Source organism: Amblyraja radiata, chromosome 25 (assembly GCF_010909765.2).
Source record: "Amblyraja radiata isolate CabotCenter1 chromosome 25, sAmbRad1.1.pri, whole genome shotgun sequence".
NCBI classification, from domain to species: Eukaryota; Metazoa; Chordata; class Chondrichthyes; order Rajiformes; family Rajidae; genus Amblyraja; species Amblyraja radiata.
This window is the reverse complement of record NC_045980.1, coordinates 18,554,078-18,577,562: the sequence shown is the minus strand read 5'-3', so window position 1 is coordinate 18,577,562 and position 23,485 is coordinate 18,554,078. Positions and strand designations below refer to the sequence as shown.

At 45.1% G+C, this 23,485-nt stretch overlaps 1 protein-coding gene across 3 annotated transcripts in view; it reads right to left on the bottom strand.

Moving 5' to 3' along the window:
* Positions 1 to 23,485, bottom strand: part of emid1 (EMI domain containing 1) — a 233,281-nt gene that overhangs the window by 106,631 nt on the left and 103,165 nt on the right. For all 3 annotated transcript variants that reach the window (XM_033043345.1, XM_033043346.1, XM_033043348.1), the window contains exon 4: positions 6,982 to 7,068. In XM_033043345.1, the coding sequence (XP_032899236.1) occupies positions 6,982 to 7,068 (87 nt within the window). The remainder of the gene's footprint in view (positions 1 to 6,981; positions 7,069 to 23,485) is intronic.

Below are 23,485 nucleotides of genomic sequence, written 5' to 3'. Positions count from 1 at the left end.
TCTTGGGATGTGGGAGGAAACCGGAGCACCCGGGGAAAACCCACGCAGTCAGAGGGAGAACGTACAAACTCTGTATAGACAGCATCCGTGGTAAGGATCGAACCCGTGTCTCTGGCGCTGTGGGGCAGTAACTCTACCGCTGGGCTACTGTGTTGCCCGTGTCTAACATCGATGGTTGATGGGAAGAAGCAGTTCCTGAACCTAATCTGCCTTTGTCAGGCAAAGTTCATTTTTCACTGCAGACGAGGTTTACAGAATAAACTTAGCCCGGTGAGTGACGTCAAATTAATATGCTAGCTGGCATGTGGACTGGTAGATTAAATCTAGTTTGGGAACGGTATTTAAACACACCTCCGAAGGTGGAGGATGGCTGTGACTTTCCCCGCACACACGGCAGGACTTGGCCTTTTCTTTATTTACAATAGAAAAGTCATCAACCGTCAGCACCGTGCATCAGCGTGGAGACTAGGAGAGCAGGAACAAACAACTACTGAATGAGAAGCACCCTTCCCTCGTCCACTGCCTGATGCTCCCAGTTCTAAGGTCAACAATAAATTGTTGCACAGATGTAAACAGAACTTCAAGTCATATAAACTATTTGTTTTAAATCTGTATACATGACGACCTCCAGACCGAGCCACCCACCTTGTGAGATCAATTACAAGGCTGACTAAAATTCTCGGCATGACGTGGGCAGCACAGTGGTGCAGCGGGTAGAGCTGCTGCCTCACAGCACCAGAGATCCGGGTTCGATCTTGACCTCGGGTGCTGTCTGTGCGGGGTTTGCAAGTGTGACCCTGTGACCGCGTGCAAACCCCTCCTCCCGGTGCTCCCACGTCCCTAAGACATGCAGGTTTGCAGGTTTAATTGGTTTCTGTTAATTGTCCCTAGCGTGTCGGGAGTGCATGGGAAAGTGGGAATAACATAGCATTAGTGTGAACGGGTCGGCATCGACTCCTTGGGCCGAAGGGCCTGTTTCCAAGCTATGTGTTTCAATCAATCAAAGCAAACGAAGAAGTGAAAGACCAGATTTCTACGAGACCTATATTTTTCCATTGTTGATTGTTGATTGCTCAAACCTTAAAACTCACCACCTCAGGCATGTATTCATTCATCAATCAAAGCTTTATTAATTCCATTGCTACTGCAAAGGCAGGTAGGTATTTTTTTGCCCTAATGACACTTTTTCTTTTAACTGCCACATGTTGTTATCGCATTCATACCATAAATGAGTGTGTGTAGGAAGGAACTGCAGATGCTGGTTTACACCGGAGATAGAGACAAAATGTTGGAATAACACAAGATACCCGAGTTTGAAGAAGGGTTTCGACCTAAAACATTACCCATTGCTTCTCTCCAGTGATGCTGCCTGTCCCGCTGAGTTTCTCCGCAAATGAGTAACAACAGGCAGTGCAAAGAAAGAAAGGATGCAGAGTGTAGAAGGCGATGTCATTACTACAGAGAAAGTGCAGTTTAAAAAAAAAGTGCTAGGGATGCCGTGAGGTAGACTGGGGGATCGGCAATAAATCCTTAGCATGTGAGAGGTTCATTCAAGAGTCTGTTAACAGTGGGGAAGAAGCTGGTCTCAAATCTGGTGGTACTTGCTTTCAAGCTTTTGTACCTTCTGTCTAACAGGAGTGGGGAGAAGAGTGAATGACCGGGGTGTGCATGGCCTTTGATTATGTCGGCTGCTTTCTCGAGGCAGTGTGAAGCGTAGATGGAGTCGATGGGGAGGGGAGGCTGGTCTGAGTGATGGACTGGGCTGCGTCCACAACTCTCTGTAATTTCTGGTGGTCTCGGACAGAGGAGTCGCTGTACTTCAGCCAGTGAGACGCCGGCTTGTTTTGGAGATTGAGATGACAATAGAAATATAACTGGCACCATTTTTCACGGAGAGATTCCCTGGTGCTCGACTCAACATATCTTGCAGAACACTAAACTAGAAAGCTATTGACTGGTCACTACAACAGGAACAACATTAAGACAACATTAAGGTGGCAAGGCCACCAGCCATAATCAAGCACGAGTCTCACCACGATCACCCTCTTCTCCCCTCTCCCATCAGGCAAGAGGTGCAGAAGTGTGAAAATGCACACCTCCAGATTCAGGGACAGTTTCTTACCAGCTGTCATCAGGCAACTGAACCATCCTGTCAACAACTAGAGTGGCCCTGAGCCACTATCTATCTCATTAGAGACCCTCAAACTATCTTTAATCTTACTATACTGGACTTTATGTTGCACTAAATGTTATTCGATTTATCATGTATCTGTACACTGTGGATGGCTCGATTGGCCATCCTACCAACAACTAGAGAGCGTTCCTGAGCATTCCTGAGCTTCATTGGAGGTCCTCGGACTATCTTTAATTAGACCACTGGACTTTATCTTGCACTAAACGTTATTCCTTTGATCATATAGCTGTACACTGTGGATGGGGCGATTGTAATCATGTATTGTCTTTCCGCTGACTGGTTAGCATGCAACAAAAGCTTTTCACTGTACTGCGGTACACGTGACAATAAACTAAACTAAACTAAACTAAACTCAGTGTGTAGCTAGGAACTGCAGATGCTGATTTGCACCGAAGATAGACACCAAAAAACTGGAGTAACTCAGGCAGTGGGACAGGCAGCATCTCTGGACATAAGTTCTCTGATGCTGCCTGGCCCACTGAGTTACTCCAGCTTTCTGTGTCTAATCTGAACTAAGAGTGACTTCATTGTAAAAGTAACACGAGGAAGATCCAGAGGCACGGAACTAGGCATCATAGGAAGCACCTTTTCTCCCTTCTTTGAATAACTATTTTATTTCACCCATGTGGTTGAATCTGCTGTGGGGACATTTGCCCAGACTTAAATTCTAGGCCATGATTTCCTGAAATTGTTTTAACAGCAAAGCCCCATCAGGCAGCTACCTCCACCAACTGACTGTGGCAATCAGAAATCCACTCACTGTAATCCAAGCATGTTGTTCCCATATTATATTTCCCGATCGTTCCAGTAGATGTGTTTACCGGTGCCAAATCTTATGGACAGTGTAATTTACAATAGTTTAAGTAAAAAGGTGGTAATGCACGAATCAAGGTAAATGGCACGAATCAAGGTCTTCTGCTGACAGTTTCCACAGGCAGATCACTGTTTAAATTGGCTTAGAAGGAATAATGGTCTTTCAACATCGTTGCGAGCAGACTGGTGCTGGGGGATTGCACTCAGATGCAATGGCACACTGCCAGCGTGGATGAAATTTATGCAACGAAAACTGCAAGTGCAATAAAACGCTAGGAATTATGAAAAATACCTGTATACATTTCCGATATTGGGTACCGTTATGAAAATAGGGGAGGGCGATTCAGGCTGTGTGTGTGTGTGGAAATCTCAAGGTATCATTTTCTGCGCCGCAAGAACAAGCCAAAGCGTTATCAAGTTTCAGCAGAAGGATTACACTGTCACTTTTATTGCTGGAGATAAATGTGTGGTAGGAACAGAAAGCCGCTGCAGTGCTTTTGTTACAAGACATAAAACTGGGCTATAAGTAGACCACTCCACAGCAGAATTAAATAGGAAACAGAATAACCTTTGGAGAAATATCTGCATTTACGATCCTTTATTTTCAGGAAATCTAGACATGATTATTCTTTCTGTGTACAAGTTCAACGCTTTTAGGTTTCTGATTAAAAATCTATTTAGCTTCTGGGTCATAACTGCAACATCCATGCAGGCAACAGGTTTAAAATATTCTCCCTGGGCTCTGGATATTGAGGCCAGAAAAGTACATGGAACTGACTTAATTCATTAACAAAGCACGACGGATTAAACCGAGAACATGGCTGGCTGAAGTGCCTCAGTTTTTATGTTGTCCTAGCCACTTGCCAATAATTTTTTTTCTATGGGATGCCATTGAAGAATTGTCATTGTGTCAAAGTGAGTTACTTGCACAGAAACAGGCCCTTCGGCCCACCTAGTCCATGTTGACCGTCCAGCACCCATATTTCCACTGGGGGCAGGACGGTGGTGCAGCGGTAGAGTTGCTGCCTTACAGCGCTAGGGACACAGGTTTGATCCTGACTATGGGTGCTTGTCTGTACGGAGTTTGTACGTTCTCTCCAAGTATAGGATAGTGTCAGTCTGCGGGGATCGCTGGTCGGCGTGGACTCAGTGGGCTGAAGGGCCTGCTTACGCGATATATCTATAAACTAAACTAAATTAAACCTACACTAAATCTATGTGTAGAAAGGAAGTGCAGATGCTGGTACATGCCAAAGATAGACACAAAGTGCTGGAGTAACTCAGCCGGGCCAGGCAGCATCTCTGGAGAAAAAGAGTGGGTGACACTTCGGGTCGGAAGCCTTCTTCAGAAGTGTGAAGAAGGGTTCTGACCCGAGAAGTCACCCATCCATTTTCTCCAGAGATGCTGCCTGACCCGCAGGGTTACTCCAGCACTTTGTGTCTAGCTACTCCAAATCTATTTCATTCTTTCCACTTTCACAATAACTCTACCCGGATTCCACCACTCGTCCGCAAGTACACAATGACCAATGAAGCCGCCAACCAGGGTGTTTTCATGTGCGGGAGGAATCTTCAGCAAACACACGTGATCACAGAGAGAGCATGCAAACTCCTCGGGGACAGCACGAGGGGTCAGGATTTTATGGGGTGTGCGGTGCTGTGAAGCGGCAACTCTGCTAACTGGTCCACAGAACTCCGAATCTTGGAATCAAAAACATCTTCAACATTTTGGAGCACACATGCATGTCCACAACACCTCACTCAGGGTGAATTGTTTCCCAGCAGCAGACTGGGGTTTGATCTGGGAGATCCCCTTTGGATCAGGCAGCTGCAGAGACAACACAGCTGTTCGACACTTGTTGTAAGAGTCACCCTGGACAGCTGTACGGCAGAACCATGCAGTTGAATATCTCCTGCTCTATAGCAGGATCATACAGGAGAGGACATTGGATTGAATTGATTTATTGATAGAAAGATACAGCGCGGAAACAGGCCTGTCGGCCCATCGAGTCTATTTCGACCATCGATCACCCATTCACACTAGTTCTATGTTATCCCACTATCTCATTCACCCCCTACTCACTGGGGGCAAGTTACAGAGGGCCCTTTAACCTACAGTCCATTTAGAATGGGGACGAGGAAACACTTCTTCTCACAGAGAGTGGTGAGTCTGTGGAATTCTCTGCCTCAGAGGGCGGTGGAGGCCGGTTCTCTGTATACTTTCAAGAGAGAGCTAGATAGGCTTCTTAAAAATAGCGAAGTCAGGGGATATGGGGAGAAGGCAGGAACAGGGTACTGATTGGGGATGATCACCCATGATCACATTGAATGGCAGTGCTGGCTCGAAGGGCCGAATGGCCTACTCCTGCACCTATTGTCTATTGTCTATTGTTTACAAACCCTTATGTTTTTTGGGACATGGGAGGAAACTGGAGCACCTGGAGACAACTCAGCATCACAGGGAGAATGTAGAAACTCCATACTGACAGCACCCGAGGTCAGGATCGAACCAGGGTCTCTGGTCCTGTGCTCCACTGTGCTGTGGACGTGGAATGAATACACAAAATGCAAGATAAAAGTACATGGCTAAGTTTCTGAACCACGTAATTCCACCTGAAAACAAGTTATTGACTTCCATTTCAGAAAAGAAAACCATAGACCTGGGTATAAGATGCAAGAAATCTTCTATCTCCTCTTGAAATATTCACCAAATGTAGCGTTTTTAAAAGTCATATCAAAGTGACCATTCCACCAATGCAACTGATGGCAAAGATTTACAGATTACCCTCAAACTACAACCCAGAACTAAAATAATTACTGGTACATTAAATCAATGTGTAAGTAAAGCTGGAATAGAAAGGCAGTGTTGAATCTCACAGACGCCCCTCCTGACCTCGCTCAACCTTTCCCACGCATTATACAACTATAGGTTATGTTCCTCTCTCCAAAGTCTTTGAATGAAAGTCTGTTTCCCCATGCAACCCAACATACACTGTGCGGCACTGTGGCGCAGAGGTACAGCTGCTGCCTTACAGCACCAGAGACCAGGTTCGATCCTGATGAGGACCACACCAAAGATAGGTACAAAATGCTGGAGTAACTCAACGGGTCAGGCAGCATCTCTGGAGAAAAGGAATAGGTGATGTTTGGGGTCGGGACCCTTCTTCAGACTGAGAGTCAGGGGAGAGGAGATCTCCTTCCCTCCCCCACCCTAGTTGACACCGAGAATTAGATATAGCTCTTAGGGCTAAAGGAATCAAGGGATATGGGGAAGAAGCAGGAATGGGGTACTGATTTTGAATGATCAGCCATGATCATATTGAATGGCGGTGCTGGCTCAAAGGGCCGAATGGCCTACTCCTGCACCTATTTTCTAAGTTTCTATGTCCTGCCAGTTACATGGTTCTTATCTCTTCATTATCACCTCTTCCACAGCCAACAATGGACCATTGTGGGCTCCACCTTTCCTTGGCCATCAGTGCCACCTCTGATTTGTTCTGAACCCTTTCATACCTCTAGTTTCCGTCTCCCCTGACTCTCAGTCTGAAGAAGGGTCTCGACCTGAAACGTCATTGATTCATTTAGCCTAACCCACTGAGTTACTCCAGCATTTGGTGTCTATAAACATTGAGAGATGATTAAGAGATAAGTTTTAGTTTATGCATATATATTTTATATAATCGTCTGCCAAATACGGGTTTAATTGATATAGCTGTTTGCCCCCAACCATTGCCTGTAAATAAACACCAGCTTTGCTGTTGCAATTAATAAATTACAATTTTAATTCTGCCAAATCCAGTCTCTGGTGATGTGATGGAAGATCTCACCCAGTGGAGCATTGTGAGCCAAGTGAACTGTGCACTAGGTAGTATTATCAACTACGCATCTTCCAAACCATATGATGCAGCCACCAACAGCTGGTGCCCTCCATCTCCCACCACTTGTTCTCAGTAGAATAGAGGTGAGGTCCTTACTTGAAAGGTCGCCTGATTTTGCTTGTAATCTGCGGATGTGAGATATCTGACGGCCGCCATCCACGGCTTCCAGGAAATTTCCAGTTTCTGGAATAAAATGCACAACAAATGTTGGTAATGCAAAATAATATTGTTTTCAGAACATATGCTTTTAAGCAGAACTAGATTAATGTGCTCACTTCAATAACATGAGATGCCACTACAACTAGGTTTAGGTGTATTATTGTTGCGTGTGCTGAGGAACAATGAAAAGCTTTGTTTTACATGAAGGATCAAGAGTCAATAGTGTTTTATTGTCATATGTTCCAAACAGAACAATGACATTCTTACCTGCTGCAGCACAACAGATCTGATATATCATACATACTGTAGATACAATCAGTTCAAACTCAATTATAATAGAGCTAAGGGAAAGATGCTGGGTGCAGGAAGTAACCATTTTTAAGAGTGGTTCACAATTCAATTAATTTTATCTTGTTTTGCAATCTGTCTTTTTGCATATCTTTTATTAATTTGTTCTATGTACCTTTTCATATCTCTCGGTTCCCTCTCCCCTGACTTTCAGTCTGAAGAAGCGTCTCGACCCAAAATGTCACCTACTACATTTCTCCAGAGATGTTACGCAGTTACTCCAGCTTTTTGTGGCTATCTTCAATTATTTTTTTAATTGGGTTATTAGCATTATATGGTCATAAGACATTCGAGCAGCATTGGGCCATTCAGCCCGTCATGTCTACACCGCCATTCAATCATGGCTGGTCTATCTTTCCCTCTCAACCCCATTCTCTTGCCTTCTCCCCGTAACCGTTGACCCCCTTACTAATCAAGACCCTGTCAACCTCCGGTTTAAAAATACCTAACGACTTGGCCTCCGCAGCCGTCCGTGGCAATTAATTCCACAGATTCACCACCTCATGACAATGAACCACTCTTGACTCATTGTTCTTGAAGTTGTTAGTGATGAGTGAACTGCTGAAGTTGCACAGTTTGTCCAAGATTGACTTCAATGAAGAGTTAAATTGTGCAGAGTATAAAACATATACTGCACCTAACCAACTATGTGGGGTTTCCGCTGAGAGGGGTATGTTAAATCAACCTCCCAAGGAGATAAAATGAATTGTGCCTCATTCAGAACTCATTGGGATAGTTGTCAGAGTAATAATGGGTCCTATGTGACATGACAGGCTGCTAGAATAGATTTTCATCTCAAAAGTGAGACATAAACATGTCAAGATTTAAATACCAGACATAAATACCTTTCGTCTGACTTGCAAATAAGTAAACCTGATACCACAAGTACTTTTTTTGATAAAGTTGAAGATGTAATTTCTAAAAATCCCTCTTTCCAAACCATGGGCCATGTCAGTAGCCAAAATGCCATCAGCAAATCAGAATTCAAGAGAATAAGTTAAGTATCACACATCTGTCACTTATAAACATAGACTTCAGCACGACAAAGCCCAATAGCCATAAGCGGGAAAGGTGTAGGAATGAACTGCAGATGCTGGTTTACACCACAGATAGACCCAAAATGCTGGAGTAACTCAGCAGGACAGGCAGCATCTCTGGATAGAGGGAATGGGTGATGTTTCAGGTCGAGACCCATCTTCAGACTGAGAGTCGGGGGACAGGGAGACACAGAGATAAGGAAGGGTAAGGTGTGAAAAAAATACATCAAAAGATAAGGTAAAATGTAAAATATATCAATGTTAGCTAGAAGTAACACTTGCTTCACCTCTCTCCATCCATCCCCTTCCCAGTTTCTCCGACCAGTCTGACTATCCCCGATTACATTTTATTTGTTGTGTTTGATTTGTTGTCAACAATGATCTATTCATTTTTCTTGAACCCCATCTCTTTTGATGTCTCCTTTTCACACTTTAGCCTTCCTTATCTCTGACTCCCTCTCCCCAGGCTGAAGAAGGGTTTATAACTGAAACGTCACCCATTCCTTATATCCAAAGTTGCTCCAGCATTTAGTATCTATCTTAGCCAAAGCAGGGATCCATTATAACTACTGCACTTCCAATTGCAATGGGTAGCTATTGATTGCCCGTCAGGTCCACAACATGTTTCACCCATAATAGATACAAAATGCTGGAGTAACTCAGCCGGTCAGGCAGCATCTCTGGAGAAAGAGAATAGGTGATAGTTTGGGTTGAGACTCATGGGTCTTCTTTCCGTCTGAATACACGTGACATTTATAAATCCATACCAGATCAAAGGGAGAAGTAGAATTGAACCAGAGTTGAATAAAGCCGTATAACATTAACTGGAAGACGTGTAGGTGATCATTATTGAAGGAAGGGAAAAGAAAAGCATGGTAGAAAAAAACCACAAAGTGCTCGGGTAACTTAGCGGGTCAGGCAGCATCTCTGGAGAACATGGTTAAGCGACGCTTCGAGTTGAGACCCTACTTCAGGCCGATGGTAGTAGAGGGGGAGAAAGATGGAAAAGTGGTGGGGGGGGGAGAGACAAAGTCTGGCAAATGATAAGTGATAGTCACAAAATGCTGGAGTAAATCAGAGGGTCAGGCAGCATCTCCGGAGAAAAGGAATAGGTGGCGTTTCGGGTCGAGACCCTTCTGCAAACTGAGAGTCCACTTGGAAAGGAATTTCGCTGGGTATTTGCACATGTGACAGTAAAGCAGCGTTGAACGGTTCGAGACTGGGAGATACAGTGGGCCTTGGCGGACTTTGTCAAGGTGCGGCAGCACTGACATTTACAGAATAATGAAAGGCATAGACAGAGTGGATGTGGAAAGGATGTTTCCACTGGTGGGAGAGTCGAGGACCAGAGGTCAGAGCCTCAGAATTAAAAGGGGCCTTTTTTAAAAGGAGGCAAGGAGGAACTTCTTTAGTCAGAGGGTAGTTAATCTGTGGAACCCATTGCCATACAGGTCAGTGGATATTTTTAAGGCAGAGAATCTTGATTAGAACGGGTGTCAAGTGTTATGAAAATGGGATTAGGAGGCAGAGATCAGCCATGATTTAATGGCAGAGGGGACTCGATGGGCCGAATGGCCTAATTCTACTCCTATAACTTGTGAGCTTGTATGTTAGTGCCTGCAAGCCCTAGTGCATGGGGCCACTGAGTCACGGGGCAGAGGGAATCTCACTTCAGCTCATCACACTTCACATCCTAATTGCTCATTACACCGTAGGATTCCCCAGTACTCTTCAGAGCCAAGAACCAAGAGCCAGGTCTCGAAAACTGAATTGACGATATTCAGCACCGGGAAGGTGTGGTCAAAGAAATGTCCAAAGGCAGCCCTGAGGCAAAGTAAATGAGAGTGGAACCTGCCAAAAAAATAATCAATTCAGAAACGGTTTAATGCAAACCAAATAGCAACTCTCCAAACTTACGTTTATGGGGCATTTAGGTTCAGGCACCTATTAGCTCAAAACTGAAATAACACAGCTACAGAAGCACATCTGCAATTTATGTTTAGTCTAAATGAGGTGCCCAGCTGTGTGTAAAATGCCTGCAAACCGTTCAGGTACCATTTCAGAGCGAAACCAGGATCCAAACGAAAAGGCGGTGGGGGGGGAGGGTGATTGTAAATTGCTGCTGGGGTCAGGGCTAACTGTACAAGCACAGACCCCGTGCGATTTGTACCACGTTCACACTCTGCTTGCTAACGTGACGCTGCTGTACCACGTCACGCTGGCTGCCACTTCTCCACAAAACACAATTCATTATTTTATGTCTCAGAATTAGCTTCCATTATACGGACCCGATATTGAGTCATGGTGTCAGAGTCATACAATGTAGAAACAGGCCCTTCAGCCCACCTTGCCCACACCGACCAACCTGTCCCACCTACACTAGTCCCACTTGCCTGCGTTTGGCCCATGTCCCTCTAAACCTGTCCTATCCATGTACATGTCTCATTTTGTCTTAAACGTTGCGATAGTGCCTGCCTCACATCCCTCCTCTGGCAGCTCGTTCCACACACCACCACCCTTTGTGAGAAAATCTCACCCCTCGTATTCCAATAGAATCTTTCCCCCTTAAACCTATGTCCTCTGGTTCTCAATTTCCCCCACTCTGGACAAGAGACTCTGTGCATCTACCCCATCTATTCCTTCCTCAATTCGTTGCTTAAATTGAACAAAGGAAGTGACCCTAGCCCCCTCCCCCACCACACGCATTCCTTCCTCCAGCTTCACAATACACAACTCTTCAATTCTTTTGTGTCACATCTGTCTTTTCAACTTTAGTTGTATTTAATGATACAACTTGGAATCAGGCCGTACAGCCCACCGAGTCCATGCTGACTGTCCCCACTTTGGCCCAAACATTCGTGGTCTTGGTTTCATGCACGGCATGGACATTGTGGGCCGAAGGGCCTGTTCCTGTGCTGTACTGTTGTGTGTTCTATGTTGTAACATTCACTTAGAATTAGAGGGTTTTTCTCTTCATTTACAATTCAATTACTCTACAAATGAGACCACTTCTTACCTGCAAATTTTAAAATATACTTATGTTTTCCCTTGGTTTTTGTACGAATTTGACAGAAATAAAAATAATAAATTCTTGTGGATGGAGTAAATGTGATACCAACATAGACCTGGAGAGGGTGTGAAAGCCGATTTGTAGGAATAATGCCAGGATAAACATTCAAGAGTCAAGAATATTTAACTGTCACATGCACAGGGAGCAGAACAATGAAATTCTTAGATGTTGCAGCTTTGCCGATATATTCTCACAATAACACCACTAAATACACAAAAATCAACAATACAATAAATCATCAGTAATAATGGGTAACCAAACCAAACCCCCCACCCCCTTCTCTCCCCCTCCCCCCCTCACTTCCCTGTGCCCCACCTCGACTCGCACTTATTTCTCCCCTCCCCCTCCACCTTCATTCCTTCCTCTGGCTTCACAATTTACAACTCTTCAATCCTTTTGATTGTGCTGGCTCTGGAGAGGGTCCACAAGAATGATCCCAGGAATGAGTAGGTTAACCTGTGATCAGCGTTTGTCGGCACTGGGCCTGTACTCGCTGGAGTTTAGAAGAATGAGGGGGGGGGGGGACATCATTGAAACGTACAGAATAGAGAAAGGCTTGGATAGAGTGGATGTGGAGAGGATGTTTCCACTAGTGGGAGAGTCTAGAACTAGAGGTCATAGCCTCAGAATTAGAGGACGTTCTTTTAGGAAGAGGATGAGGAGAATTTTTTTTAGTCAGAGGGTGGTGAATCTATGGAATTCTTTGCCACAGAAGGCTGTGGAGACCAAGTCAGTGGATATTTTAAGGCAGAGATAGATAGATTCTTGATTAGAACAGATGTCAGAGGTTATGGGGAGAAGACAGGAGAATGCGGTTAGGAGGGAGAGATAAATCAGCCATGATTGAATGGTAGAGTAGACTTGATGGGCCGAATGGCCTAATTCTACTTGTATTCCTTATGACTAGTCTCACAGCTTCTGTTTTTTCATCTCTGGCCGTTGTCCAACTATTTGCCAATCAAAACCTCCCCATTGCTTGTGTTCACCTATCACCTACTAAAAGTTAATTTAGTATTAAGCTCTTTCTTTAAGTTTTCTTAAGGAGGTGGTTGAGGCATATATAATAACAAGTTTTAAAAGATATTTTGACAGGAATGTGGATAGGCAAGGTTTGGAAGGATATGGGTCAAATTCAGGCAAATGAGACTGCCTTAGACGGGTCACGTTGGTCGACATGGAGAGGATGGGCCGAAGGGCCTGTTTTCACATGTATGACTGTCTCTCTGCTCAAAACCACGGCTGGCCCAACTCATTCACACTACACCCGAATTACAAAGTTCAGATGGACAAAGACTACATGGGATTGAAACCCACTGCTTCCCATATATATTATCATAAGAAACAGAAGCGTGCAAGGTGAGACAGCCACACAAGCATCTCTGTCGGTCAGAATGGTCAGGTTATTAGCAAGTCTACTGTTACCTGCCTTGGTATCCCACTGTGTAAATCCCTTTATCTCTTCCTTTGGGACCTTCCTTAAAATTTGCCTCTTTCACATAGGGCCATGCTCATCACTTTCTTTGATGACTTTAGTTTTAGTTTTAGAGATTCGGCGTGAAAACAGGCCCTTCCGCCACCGAGTCTGTGCCGGCCAGCAATCACCCGTACACTAGTTCTATCCTAGACACTACAGAGGGCCAATTAAACCCACACATCCTTGGAATGTGGGAGGAAACTGGACAGGGAGAACGTGCAAACTCCGTACAGACAGCACCCGTTGTCAAGATTGGACCTGGGTGTCAGGCGTTGTAAGGCAGCGCCTCTACCGCTGCACCATCTGCGAAACCTTGCCGTCCTAGATCAGAACTGCTATGCTAGTGCTTGATGTTACTGTGAAAGAGAGTTGAGAAAATCTAATACTTCAGTGTAAGGCAGTGAAGGAAGACACTACTTAGCAGCAGGAATGTTTGTTCCCACGGATAATAACACTCACCTGGATTATTCAGTCATATTTCTGTGTCAAGGGCGAGGCCAGAGTGTTTTAATGTCATGTGTCCCAAAATGGAACAATACAATTCTTACTTGCAGCAGCACGACAGATATGTATCCCCTATGTCCTGCATCTCCCAAGCTCTCTGTGATCCGAAAGGCACAATACAAAATCGGACCAGGGGGAGCTTAAAATGTCAGCTCCAGACTAGAGAAGGGAGTACCACAGTGCTAATGTCCTTTGTTGCTTGAATGCTTCCAGGAATAATTGCATTTTCCCCCATAATTTTCCACATAAAACAATCCAGGGAGAGTCGACGTGATACTTGAAACAAATTGGCATGTTGTTCAAAGAAACTTTTTCCCCCTCCATAAATTAACTCACATCAGGCATACAATGTTCTTTAAAGAGTCGTTTGAGGTTTTTTTTTTAATATATAGGCCTTTGTGGCTGCTTTTTAATGCATAATTCACACGAGGGGTGATTCTATTGACCGAATGGAAATCTACTTTAAACATTTCAGGGATTGATTAAATCTCAGAAAACATCCCCGCAGCTGATTAACTTTGGAAGTGTTTTGTTTTAAATGTACAATGACATAGAAAACAAGTTTTTAAAACCTCCTCAGAATTCTGTACCTGAAGAATTTTGATTTATTTTCTCAGGAGTATTTAAAGCCATTCTTATTCCTTTACTCTCCCTTCCCCTGCAGCACGGTGGTGCAGCGGTAGAGTTGCTGCCTTACAGTGCCACAAACCCGGGTTCGATCCCGACTACGGGATCTGCCTGTACGGAGTTTGTACGTTCTTCCTGTGGCTGCGTGGGTTTTTCTGGGTGCTCCAGTTTCCTCCCACACTCCAAAGACACAATGTTTTCTAGATTAATTGGCTTCGGTAAAATTGTAAATTGTCTCTAGGGCGCAGGATAGTGCCAGTACACGGGGTGATCGCCGGTCTGCGAGGACCCGGTCGGCCAAAGGGCCTGTTTTCACACTGTATCTCGAAACTCTAAAAGTCTAAAAGTCTTAAGTGCTGAACTTTAACTCAGCAGCTCAAGCAGCATTGTACAAAATAAAACACAAACTGCTGGTCCAAGCCCGAAATGTCGCCTGTTCATGTTCTCCAGAGATGCTACCTGACCTGCTGAGTTACTTCAGCACTTTGTGTCCTTGTTTGTGAACCAGCATCTGCAGTTCTTTGTTTCTACAATATTGTTCTTAAAATAGACATGATAAAAGAGTATTTGTACAGCAAAACAAATACATGAATGTTGTTCCAATCTGATGTAAGCTCATATTCAAAAATGCAAAGATGTTTTTACGGAGCAGTCTGAATGAATTTCTGACACATCTCTAGTTCTTGGTCTCTGGACAAACGTAAGGATTTGCGATTCGCGTTGGCTGTACAGATTACACCAGGCAATGTAATGAATAACATTAATCAGATTACTGTCCTTCTGAACCTAATGCTCCACTGTGCAGTTGAGCTAGTCCCAAGCAAAGTAACTTTTGCCAGTTTCACTATCGTCCTGCTGGTTTCACTTCATTATCACCTCTTCCACAGCCAACAATGGACCATTGTGGGCTCCACCTTTCCTTGATCAACGATGCCGGCTCTGATTTGTTCTGAACCTTTTCATACCTCTAGTTTGCCTCTCCCCTGATGCACAGTCTGAAGAAGGGTCTTGACCTGAAAGGTCACCTATTCCTTTTCTGCCGAGATGCTGCCTGACCTGCTGAGTGACTTCAGCATTTTGTGTCTATCTTTGGTGGCGTTTCGGGACGATACTCTTCTTCAGATGGAGAATTTAGTTCTGACCGTATGAATGAGTGAAGAATGCTGTGGTGGATTTTTGCGTTTAATTTTATTGTGTATTGTGTATTCTTTTTTGATTGTACCACTGCTGGCAAATACATTTCACTGCACTTATATGTGTATGTGACGAATAAAACTGATTGATTGATTGATTGAATCAGGGGAGAGGAGGACACAGAGATATGGAAGGGTAAGGTGTGAAAACACAGATCAAAGGGGACTATGCTCAGCGAAAAGGCAGAATGGTTCATTTTAGCTGAGGGGAAGATGACAACGAGGCGTACAATCAGTCAAGTTTAATCAGGAGGACTGAAACTAGTCAGCGAACCAGGAGGAGAAGGGATGAAGTGCGAGGGAATGCTAGGGCTACTTGAAGTTAGAGATATCAATATTCATGAGTCTGAAGAAGGGTTTCGGCCCGAAACGTTGCCTATTTCCTTCGCTCCATAGATGCTGCTGCACCCGCTGAGTTTCCCCAGCAATTTTGTGTACCTTCAATATTCATACCGCTGGGTTGTAAGCTGCCCAAGTATCGATAAACAATGATACTCTTAGTGAAATGGCAAAGCAGGCTCAAGGGGCTGCATTGTCTGCTCCTAATTCCATTTCACATCTATTCAACGCACTGTGCTGCCTGAAATGACATAGACGTTTGAATTGGCCTCAGGCATGCTCCCTTGTCAGTGTCAGTAGCTATGCTCTGCCAAAGAAATCTGTTATTTTTGGCTGTTGATGACAATGGAGGGGTTGGACATATTGAAGCTGGGAGGCAGAAGTGGAGGGAGCTATCCTTTCTCATGTGTGGCCAGAAGGGAAACCAAAGTTGCAAACCACAACGGCTTTCAACTGAATCAGACCGTCCACTGCCCTAGAGTCAAAAACAGTGCACTAATTCAACCCAGGCCCCACAGAACGAAGCCAAAACCAAAACTCATTAGAGCGTGGTTAGCTAATGATGGGAAAATATATGACAACCCCTCAAAAACAACAGTGCAAAATGCATTAATCGGAACTGAAAGCATTCCCTGTGTGCCAAACATTTTTGTGCTAAATTAGGCAGATATTTTGTGTAACACAGGTTTTTGACAGCATCAGAATCTCATTAGCCAGCAGAAGCTTGGTGTTAATAGCCCAAAATTAATAATCAATGCATAACATGAAATTTTAAGTTGCTATTCGGTGTCTGTTTCTCGGGTAAGTTTCGCTCATTTAATTTCTGCATTAGAGAATTCTATTAAATGGATCCCTTTTAGAGATACAAGAAACTGCAGACGCTGGAATCTTGACCAAAATGCAAAGTGCTGGAGGTACAGCAGGTCAGGCAGCATCTGTGGAAGAAAATGGACAGACGACTTTTTCATTTCATAAGTTCTCGGAGCAGAATTAGGCCATTCGGCCCATCAAGTCTACTCCGCCATTCAATCATGTCTGATCTATCTTTCCATCTCAACAACATTCTCCTGCCTTCTCCCCATAACCCCTGACACCCGTACTAATCAAGTGGGTGATTTGGGTTCGGACCCTTCTTCAAACTCTGCTTCCAAATAATGATAACACTTTAAATTTACTTCCCCAGAGTACCACTTCCATATCTGAGACTATTAGAGATTTAGAGACAGCTTAGATTTTATGAAGGCATTATGCACTAGTTTAATTCAACAGCACTGGGGCATCCTATATTAGAAAAATAACAACAAATTGGGATTTAGTTTGGTCTCAGTTGCAATACTTCTGTTGCAGAAATTAGCCTGAATGATAAAATTAATTCCAAGTCACTTCCAGTAGAACAAATGCCAAACACACTCCCTGTGAGCGTTTAGCACCGTGTGTGCTTTTTCCCTCGTCAACATTTGGCTGGAAAACAGTTGGGAATATTGTGCATCCGATATTCCTTATTAGCAGCCGGGGAAATCCTGGGAAAACAATCGCACGGGAGATGCAAGATTTGCAGCAGGGCCGGGACGCCACCGGGACGCCACCGTGACAACACTCCTGCATCGAGCACACGCCAGGCAGGAACGGCAGCAGTTTGCTAAATCCCTTGCAGTAGATGGAGCCAAGAGCTGAGAAATGTGAATTCAACTGAGAACGACCCTGTACAGAATCCACATCCCACAGCAGAGGGATACGTTCCCTCAGGATATAATGTGGACTTGTTGCTGCATCATTATTATTATATGAACTTACCCTGGTTAACGAAAAAACACATGTAAGGTCTAATCTCCAGTGGTTGTCAGAGCAAATTATATTTTTCGACTTTCGTAATAAATACTTCAAGTGTTTGGACCTAATTACTGCCTAATAATCTGCTGCCTCGATGCACCGATTCACGTGTCTTTACGGCCAACCTCACAACTTGATCGAGTGCCACAATAGTTGAGGACACAAAAAAACAGTAAAATCCAATTTTACACCTTTCCTGTAGTCAAGGCCCATTTGTTTTTTACGTAAAACAAACTGCATTGTTTGTGCCTAAACAGTGATGCCACTGAAGGTACACAAAAATGCTGGAGAAACTCAGCGGGTGCAGCAGCATCTATGGAGCGAAGGAGATAGGCAACGTTTTGGGGCGAAACCCTTCTTCGGTCCGAAACGTCGCCTATTTCCTTCGCTCCATAGATGCTGCTGCACCCACTGAGTTTCTCCAGCAGTTTTGTGTACCTTCGATTTTCCAGCATCTGCAGTTCCTTCTTAAACACAGTGATGCCACTGACTCCTTTCTCAATACACGCTAACAGCGAAGTCCTCACCGTACGTTTTTACTGTAAATATGTAAAATGTACGTCGGACTTCCTGGTGTTTTTGGATGAGGCAGAAAAGTGGTGCAAATTGTACATCAATACAACTTATATACCAATCTGAAGAAGTATCCTGACCCGAGACGTCACCCACCCTTGTCTTCCAGAGATGCTGCCTGACTCCAGCGCTTTGTGCTATTTTATGGGTATGTTCACCTGACTTAAATTAAGCTTCAATAATTTTTTTTTAAATTTGTGATTTGATTTATGTTTGTTCACCACTTACTAAATTTTGCTTAAAGCACGTGTTTGTAAAACTATGTCTTGTGACATTATTAATGGAATGAATGAAGCTTCAAGTCAATTTGAATTGATTTATTTTTCATTGTTGACCAACAATTTATCAGGGAAAAGCGAACTAGATTTTAACCTTGAACAAGAAGTCCTCCTTAATAAAACCACCAACACTGGATTTTACAGATAACATCGCAAGACTTTGTTACTCACTATTATTTTAATTCAATGTACCAGGAAGTCTCAGTGGGCACAGATGTCAATCTGAACATTCACCTCTTCCAATACAATTCCTCTGAATGAGAACATTTGGGGTGGTTTACTCAGGATATTTGTGTAGAGTAATGTGTGCAGAACAGTGTGTGAGTGGAGAGAGAGAGAGAGTGTGTGTGAGAGAGAGAGAGAGAGAGAGAATGTGAGGGAGGGAGAGAGAGTGAGAGTGTGTGTGTGAGAGTGAGTAAGTGTGAGTGTGTGTGAGTGCGTATGTGAGAGAGAGAGTGAGAGTGTGTGTGTGAGAGTGTGTGAGAGAGTAAGTGTGTGAGAGTGAGAGAGAGTAAGTGTGAGAGTGTGTGTGAGTGTGTGAGAGAGTGACTGTAAGAGAATGTCTGAGTGAGAGTGTGTATGTGAGTGTGTGTGTGAGTGTGTAAGAGAGTGTGTGTGTGAGTGTGAGAAGTGTGTGAGGGAGTGTGAGTGTGTTTGCCAGAGTGAGTGTGCACAAACGAGTGTGTGAGAGTGAGTGTGCGAGAGCGAGTGAGCATCCGCGTTTATTTGTCATCTCCCTGTTGGCACTGGTTAATTCTGAAACCATGTCACAAGTGGAATTCCACATGAATCCACATCTACCAGCCTCCGACATCAGTAGGCAGAACCTACGCTCCACCCCACATAACTTACATTTTCATCAAACAATAATCCATTGAGGCTTTTAAACAAATATCTGGTGTGTGAATGATCCTGTAGGAAGTAACATAATAAACAACCCAGTCTTTGTCTGGTCACTGATTGAACGATAAATGCTTCAGTTACTATACAGCACTCTACTTTCAAAGGTGGAAGAATAGATATGGATTTCTCCAAGAATTCCTCATGTCTCTCTGATGTTTACTACATCAGGAAAGATGCAGGGTGGCAGAGTCACAGACCTGCTGCCTCACAGCATCAGAGGCCCAGGTTCGATCCTGACCTTGGGTGCTGTCTGTGTGGAGTTTGCATGTTCTCCCTGTGACCGCGGGGGTTTCCTCTGGGTGCTCCGGTTTCCTCCCACATCCCAAAGACATGCGGGTTGGTAGGTTAATTGGGCACTGTAGAAATTGCCCCTAGTGTGTAGGGAGTGGATGGATGTCAGAAACCATAGAACTCGCGTGAAAGGGTGATCGATGGTCAGCGTGGACTCGACGGACCGAAAGGCCTGTTTCCCTGCTGTAAACTAAATTAAACAGTGTTAATAGTTGAGAGTTGACACCAACACCAATTCCTAGTGAGTTCTGCCAGTTCTATAAAGTTACAGCAGGAAAAGGTCTGCTAATTTACCTCAACTAAAACTCGGTGCTCAGTATATTTTTATAACTATTAAAATACAAGGCAACAGAGGTCCCACTGATGATAGACACAAAATACTGGAGTAACTCAGCGGGACAGGCAGCATCTCTGGAGTGAAGGAATGGGTGATGTTTCGGGTCGAGACCCATCTTCAGATGATACATCTACAGTACTGTGCTACTCTGTGAGATACAAAGAGTCATAGTTCTTCAGAGAGTATCCTGATGACGGTGTTTTTCTGGAGACCAGGTCCACCACCGATTTTCCGGCAACTGGTGGTCGGCACCTCCTTTAATCCGGACAAACTCACAAGAGCACACTTGAAATCCCCCCTGGATGTCCCTCCAAAAATGTGGTGCCTAGGCCGGGTGAGGCAGCTGATCTTGACCCCATCGGGACTACCGCGGCTGATCGATGGGCCAAATTTGCCCTCTGTGGCCGGGGCTCCGGAGCTCTGGCCCGGCCGGAGCTGGCAGATCCATTCCCATAGCTGACTGTGTGGGTCAGTATCTCAGCCGAAGCAGACCATTCCGGTATCCTCGCACCCCTCTCGGAGGCCGTGACCTCTGCTGGTCCGGCAGAACGGACAATCCGGAAAGGCTCTGGAAGCAAGGATGCCGGAAAATCAGTGGTGGACCTGTAACAGGAAGTGACGGGATAAGGGAGGCTGTGTCGGTTCATGATCTTTTCAGTATTCCCTGCATCTGGGACCTAAGCAATGAGTGCCAGCAATGTTCGGGAGTCCCAGGCTTATGGTCCAGAATTACTACAGAAGAAACATTCCGATGGCAAGTTTGTAACCCTCCAGAAAGTCTCCCTCCTGCAGTGATTTTCCTGGAATTATTTTTTGGATCATTTTCAAGGTACTGGCAGAAAGATATGCAAGGCTCAACAATTTTAAACGGATCGCCTCTCAGCCACTGCGATTATGTGGACCTTATGAATAAGTCTTTTCATCGTCAAAGAGAGAAATCCAGGTTTCCTTTCTTTCTGCCCAAAAAATGGAACAGCTGGTTTGATTAGCAACACATTACTGTCAGCTGGGGGTGCACTTGATGACATTTCTGCCTCCAATGTCAGGTGTTGCTGCACTTGTACTCCACTCCGTAACTACAAGACCGCAACTCCAGGTTTATACACACAAGTACTAATCTCGAGAGTGCTGCACTGCCTGACTAGTGCTCCTTTGCACATCAATGCTGAGTCATTGCCCAGGATAGACGCAAAGTGCTGGAGTAACTCGACTGGTCAGGCGGCATCTCCGGAGGAAAAGAATGGGTGACGTTTCGTGTGGGACCCTTCTTCAGACGGAAAGTAGAGGGGAGGGAAGTGGAGGTAAGGAAAGGCCAGCACAAAGCAGGGCCCCACAACAGATGTCCGAAATGGCTCAATGGACCAAAAGGGTGGAGCCCAGAATGGATCATTGTTGGCTGGGGAAGAGGTGATAATAGCAGGATACAGGGATACAAACAATGGGACTAGTGGGAAGGCTAGGGTGCATGCCAGAGCACTTTAGGGTGGATGCAAGAGCACTCAGTGTCATAGAACATAGAATCAGGCCCTTCAGCCCAACTTGCCCATGCTAACCAAGAGTCCCTATCCACACTATCCCACCTGCCCACGTATGGCCCATATCCCTCAAAACCTTTCCTATCCACGTACATGTCCAAATGTCTTCTAAATGTTTCTGTAGCATCTGCCTCAACTACCTCCTCCAGAAGCCCTTTCCATACACCCACCATGCTCTCTAAGCTCTGAATATTTCTCTGGGCAGGTTTATTGCCCTAACTCTGTTCATAAGTTGAGTGTTACTTCATTCCGCTCTGCTTTCCTCTAGAGAGAGGCGGGACAGATTTACTCTTGTTGCACTGCAGAACAACTATTTATTTCTACATAGCATCCATCATTTAGTACAGACAAAGGTCCTCAAACTCATTGATGTCTAAATGACCAATAGACACAGGAACAAGTAAAGTGAATCATCACTTAATGTGTTTTAACCAAACGAATATGTTATAAAGATTAAAATATCAAATTCAAAATAAAGAGCATGCTGGACTTTTCAGCAACTTTAGTTCTCAAGTACCCGCAGTGCTGATAGCTTAGCTGGAAAATGTCTGAGCATCGTTAAAGCTAATAACTCATGTGAGCAGCAGCTGTACAGGGCAACTTGATCCATCATGCGTCTGTATCCCAATACATCAATTTTGTGCCCAAGGAACCAGAGGGGGTGGAGTGGGAGTAGGCGGGGGAACGCACACAAGCCTGCAGAAAACGCTACAACCCACGAGATTTTGATGCAAGTGCTTGAGGTGCTATCCTGCGGCAGGCTTTAACCCGTTTAAATGTACAGTGTAGGAAGGACTGCAGGTGCCGGAGTAGATTAGATTAGATTAGACTTTATTAATCCCCTTATTCAGGGGAAATTCAGATGTCCTTGCAGCACACTAATAAAAAATACAACATAGCATTCAAGAAGAAGTTCAACACCAAAACACAAAAACATCCCACTGTGGGGGAAGGCACAAAGTCCAGTCCCCATCCTCTTGTCCACCCAAAGTCGGGCCTATTGAGGCCTCCACAGTCGCCGCCACGGCGCCCGATGTTCTCGTCGGGTGATGGTGCTCCGGCGTCGGGAGAACCCCCAGCGGCTTGGGGTGCCAGGAACGGCCGCCTTCCCACCGAGACCGCGGCTTCCAAGCCAACAGACCGCGCCGAACGGAGCTCCACACACTGGCGATCTCGGCAAGAGATCCCAGGCTCCGGGATGTAAAGTTCAGCGCCGCAGCTGGCCGCTCCACAGAACCGCGGCTCCACGATGTTCTCATCGGCGGTCCCAGCATACTGGAGTTCCAGCGCGGCGACCCAGGAAAGGCATCGCCCGCTCCGCTATAGCGCTCCAGCACTGTGCCGCCGCCAAAGCCGATGTTCTGGCTAGGTCCCCTCAGGGAAACGTCGCTCCAGGACCCGCTGGTAGGCCGCGAGGACAGGTCGAAGACGCTGCTCGGAGGAAGGCAACCCCTCCGACCAGGTAGGGACTTGAAAAGCAGTTTCCCCCTTCCCCCCCACCACATAAAAGATTTGACCCCCTGACTGCACACTTAACGTACTAAAAATAATAAAAAAGGGAAAAAAACGGACAGCTGCAGGACAGGCAGCCGTTCAGGACAGCGCCTCCTCCGGTAGTAACTCAGTGGGGCGGGCAGCATCTCTGGAGAGAAGGAATGGGTGACGTTGCGGGTGGAGACCCTTCTTCAGACTGCACAGGTACATGTTAAATGTACATGCTTCTTCTGAAACATTGCACACAGGGATATTTTTACAAAGCAACTTAGTGACACATGGGAAGTGCAGATGCAAGGAATTCTGAGCAAAGCACAAAGTGCTGGAGGAACTCAGCGAGTCAGGCAACATCTCTGGAGAACATGGATAGGTGACGATTCGGGTCACGACCCAAGACTTCTGTCTGACTAAAACATTGCTCTCCATTCCCTCCATAGATGCTGCCTGACCTGCTGAGTTCCTCCAACACTTTACACTTTGTGCTTTTCTCTCCATCCCACTAGGTAATAAGCATAACTCAAAGCATTGGAGTAACTCAACGGGCCTTAAAAAGGGACCGGCCCAAAACATTAACTGTCCATTCCCTCCACAGTTGTTGCCTGACCTGC